The sequence below is a fragment of the Gossypium raimondii genome, chromosome 7 (genome assembly GCF_025698545.1).
Source record: "Gossypium raimondii isolate GPD5lz chromosome 7, ASM2569854v1, whole genome shotgun sequence".
NCBI lineage: Eukaryota > Viridiplantae > Streptophyta > Magnoliopsida > Malvales > Malvaceae > Gossypium > Gossypium raimondii.
Window position 1 is genome coordinate 18,806,158 of NC_068571.1, and position 4,851 is coordinate 18,811,008.

The 4,851-nt window shown below is 39.4% G+C and overlaps 1 protein-coding gene across 1 annotated transcript; it reads right to left on the reverse strand.

Annotated features, from left to right (window-relative positions):
• Positions 1–2,151: 2,151 nt before the first annotated feature.
• On the reverse strand, positions 2,152–3,528 carry LOC105763421 (uncharacterized). The gene is made up of 5 exons (XM_012581657.1): positions 3,433–3,528; positions 2,787–3,381; positions 2,667–2,734; positions 2,404–2,541; positions 2,152–2,349 (listed from the first exon to the last, which is right to left on the reverse strand). The coding sequence occupies exons 1-5, from the start codon at positions 3,526–3,528 to the stop codon at positions 2,152–2,154; spliced, it is 1,095 nt and encodes a 364-aa protein (XP_012437111.1).
• Positions 3,529–4,851: the final 1,323 nt, after the last annotated feature.

Sequence of the window (4,851 nt, forward strand, 5' to 3'; positions counted from 1 at the left end):
TAGATCTAGCATAATTGAGTGGAGTTGCATGCAATCCTAGAAATGAGACAATATAAATATATTGGATTCTTTCTTGGTTATTGTTTCTCTCATTAGTTATTTTTCTGTTATTTTCTTAATTTTTTTTCAGTTCTTAGTTAAATTATTTTAGTAATTTTAGTTTAAAACCTATCACTCTAAATTGTCAGTTAAATAATAGAAAAAACAGTAATTACTAATACTTTTAGTCCTCGTGGATACGATATTTCTACTCACCACAACTATACTATTTATCGATAGGTGCATTTTCCTTTGTCGTATTTTTAGTTGACACATGAGGTACATCATCCTGATACATTTTATTCCCACCGGGATGCATAGAAAAAGGACTACTATGAGCCTAGGTAAGAATCGAGTGCCTCAGATCCTTGTCTCTCGTAACACACAAGCAATCTCAAAAACACAGAACACCATCAGAGTCGAGATCAAAATCCCCCTAAACACCTGACCTAACCTAACGAATTTGACGAGCCAAACTCTCATCAAAAGGCTGACACTCACAAATCTATTGCGAAAGAACCAGCTCCACCTGAAGTTCAGCCAACAAACCCCCATCCTTAGAGATAGACAACCTCACAAACATAGCCCTCAAATCAACCAGAGACTTGCGACTCAGAGCATCTGCAACTACGTTTGCCTTTCCTGGATGGTACTCGATCATACAATCATAACCTTTCAGCAACTCGATCCAGCGCCTCTGTCCCAAGTTCAACTCCTTCTAGGTTAGGAGATACTTAAGACTCTTGTGATCAGTGTATATCAAACACCTCTGAACTACCTTGAAGCATAAGCAACTACCCTATCCTCCTGTATCAGCACACAACCCAGTCCCGTATAAGAAGCATCACTGTAGACCACATACTTCTTACAAGACACCGACTGTGTCAACACGGGAGCTTCAGTCAAAATTGACTTCAGCTTCTCAAAGCACTTCTGCCTCTTATCAGTCTACTCAAAGGTAGTGTTCTTTTGAAGCAACTTCGTTAAAGGAGCAGCAATGCTCGAAAACCCTCGACAAAATGACGATAATAACTAGCTAACCCTAAGAATCTTCTGACCTCAGAAATAGTCCTCGACGGCTTCTAATCCAAAATTGCCTCAACCTTCTTTAGATCAACCTGAATACCCTCAACTAAAACGGCATGACCCAGAAAAACCAACACATGAAGCCAAAACTCACACTTGCTCAGCTTCACTTACAACTACTTCTTCCGCAAAAACTTGTAGAACCACTCTCAAGTGCCCATCCTGCTCATCTTTTGATCGAGAATACACCAATATATCATCTATGAAAATCACTACAAACCGATCCAAGTAGGAATAGAATACTCAGCTCATCATGTCCATACATGCAGCAGGTGCATTCATTAACCTGTATGGCATGCCATCAAACTTGTAATGACCATATTGAGTCCTGAAATTAGTCTTCATCACATGCGAATCCTTAACCATCAACTGATAATACCCAGACCTCAAATCAATATTCGAGAAAATAAAACTCCCCAAAACTGGTTAAACAGATTACCAATCCACGATAGCGGACACCTATTCTTGATGGTCAACTTATTAAGTTGGTGATAATCAACGCATAGCCTCAAAGTCCCATCCTTCTTCTTTATGAACAACATCGGTGATCCCCACGAAGACACACTCAGACGAATGAACCCTCAATCCAACAACTTTTACAATTACAGCTTCAACTTTTTCAGTTCCTTAGGTGCCATGCGATAGGCGCAACAGTCACTGGAGCAGTACGAGGATATAGCTCAATATCGAACTCAACTTCTTTATTCAGTAGTAATCACGCAACTCCTCAGGAAACACATCCAAAAAATCACAGGCAGCCTGAATCCCATCAACCTCATCTCCCTACTATCAGCATTTTGGATATAGGTTACATAAACTTCGCAACTTTTCTGGACTAACTTCTCAGCATGAAGAGAAGAAATCACATTTGACAACAACTCAAAATTCTCACAAACAACAACTTCCGAACCACCAGCACCACACAGAGTCACCAACGTTGCCTCGCAATCCACCTCAGCCCGATGCTCGGACAACCAATCCATACCCAGAATGATGTCAAAACCTCAAAATGGTAACTCAAAAAGATCAACTGGGAACACTTGTCCCAACCATCAAAGGACAACGACGATAAACTTGATCCACCACTACACTATCACCTAGAGGGCTCTTAATTGTAACACTCGGTCTAGATGTCTCTACAGCAATCCCCAACTCTCTAGCTACGTCTCTCAAGATAAACAACCTCGTCGTACCAGAATCAACTAAAGCTAGCAGAGGAAAAGACTGTAGCGTGAAAGTACCTGCGATAACATCAGTGGCCTCCCAAATCTAAGGCACCCTCACTGCATAAACTCTGTCTGGACCACCATCACCACCTTGTGCAGCACCATACTGACCAGCATCTCTACCACCATTACCTCTGCCACGGCCTCTCCCTCGAGCCAGAACAGGTGCAGCAACAACAGCAGCAACAGGCTAACCATCAACAATAATAACTCTCCTTGGGTAGTCACCCACACAGTGCTCCATTGAACCACAGACAAGACAAGCACCCGTCATCCTCCAACACTTATGACGATGACGTTAACTACAATGCTCACATATCGGCTATGCAGTAGCCTCCTGATCAACAGGACCAGCCTCAACTCTAGCAGCTTGCCTATCTTGACTATGGCCACCAGCAACACATCATCCATATCTACTAAAACGACCTTTCTTACCCTTACGACTAGAACCACTAGCAGCCTCAGTCGACCTCTTAATAGCTCTACACGAAGCAGCTTTGAGCTCCTCTCCCAAAGTCTCCTCTAACACACGAGCCTTCTCAACTAACTCGTCGAAGACCTCAATATTCTTAGCAACCAGATAGAGCTTAATCTCATGGTTCAGCCTAAACCTAAACCTCTTACAACAGTTCACCATAAAAGACACCAACTCGGGAGCATACTGGCTCAACCGAACAAACTCAGCCTCATACTCGTCTACCGACAGAGTGCCCTGAGCTAGTTCCATAAACTTTCTTCTCCTAGCCTCAAGATACTGCTCGCCCATAAAATTCCTTCGAAACGATGCTAAAAAGAAGTCCCAAGTCAAACGATCCGGTACAGTACCCCTTTTGATAGTCATCCACCATCTGTGAGCCTCGTCTGTCAGCAGCGATACGACACATCCCAACTTATCCTTGTTAGAACAACCTATTTGACCGAGAATACCAATGATGCCCTCCAACCAATACTTTGCATGTGTCGGATCACTGCGCTTAACACTACAAAACTCCTTACGACCAAGAGCTTGTAAATGCTCTAATGGCAAACCCTAACGAGCCGGAGTAGCGTTGGAACTAATGATATGCTGTAGTGCTCCTACCATCTCAGACATGAAGTGCTCGATGCGGCCTATCTGAGCATTTTCCTGCAGTAGTGCACAATCATCCATTCTACCCTGATCACGACGCAGAGGCATAACAACTACTGTATATTAAAGAGAAAGAGTAAAGAAAACGTACAATGAGTGAGTAGCGGCAAGAGATCCAATAATTAACTCTATAGGGAATTGTGTTCCCAATCCTACCCCAAGAACAATTTATACCACAAAGATCATGCATAGGCAAAAATACAAAATTTTTAATCAACAAAAGCAAACAAACATCATAATCCAAGATCATAATCCCTTTTTCATAGTTCGACAGATGAAGCTATCCCTTTTCAAAATTCGATAGTCGAAGCTATCCCTTTTAATAAATCAATAGCCGAAACCATCTCTTTTCATAGTTTGATGGTCGTCACCATCCCTTTTCTTTGTTGATGGTCATCACCATCCCTTTTCATAATCGATAGCCAAAGCTATCCATTTTCATTTGTCGATGATCGACGTTACCCTGTTGGTTTTTTTCGTCAACACTATATTTAATATTATAAAGTAATAAAATTCAATTCATAAAATAAAAAAATGAAACTTAAACATACGAACTTACCTCGACAATAAACGTAGAAAATGAAGTTGAATAATCCTAAGCTTTTTCTTTGCCTCAATCTAAAGCCGTATGTGTTTTATCTTAATCTAAATGAATAAATTCAACTCAAGTCAATAATCATTCTATTCAATTTAACTCAAATTCACATTCTAGCAAAATTACAATTTTCACCTACACTTTTGATTTCTTTTCAACTTAGTCCTTAGGCTCTTAAAATGAAATTCATGCAATTTCATCCCTACACAAGCCTAGCCAAAAATTATACAAGCTTATAGCAGCCCACACATTTCATTATTTCTCGAATACACCATGAATATTTCACATTTTATAATTAAATCCCTAATTTACAAATTCATCAAAAATCAATTAACAAAAGTTGTTTATTTAACAATAAAGATTCATTTTCTTCCATTAAACATCACAAATAACTAAAATTCATTCATGGTAAAACCCTAGACATTCAATAGTTTTGCTAATTAGTCCCTGGGCTAGCTAGATTAAGCTACAACGACTCCAAAAATATAAAAATCATTAAAAAGGGACAAACAATACTCACATGCAAGAAAAATTGATATGGCCGAATGTTCAAGCTTCCATGGTGTTTTTCTTCTTTGATTTTTCGATGGTGAAAATGGAAGAAAGATGCTATCTTTCTTTTCTTTATCTTATTTTAATTACTTAATTACTAATTTACTTAATTAAACTTGATATATAACCTTTAAAATCACCTAATAAATGTCCATATTTGTCCACTCAACATGTCAATGGTTTAATCACAACATAAAACCTCCAGTCATTTAATTTCATAGCTA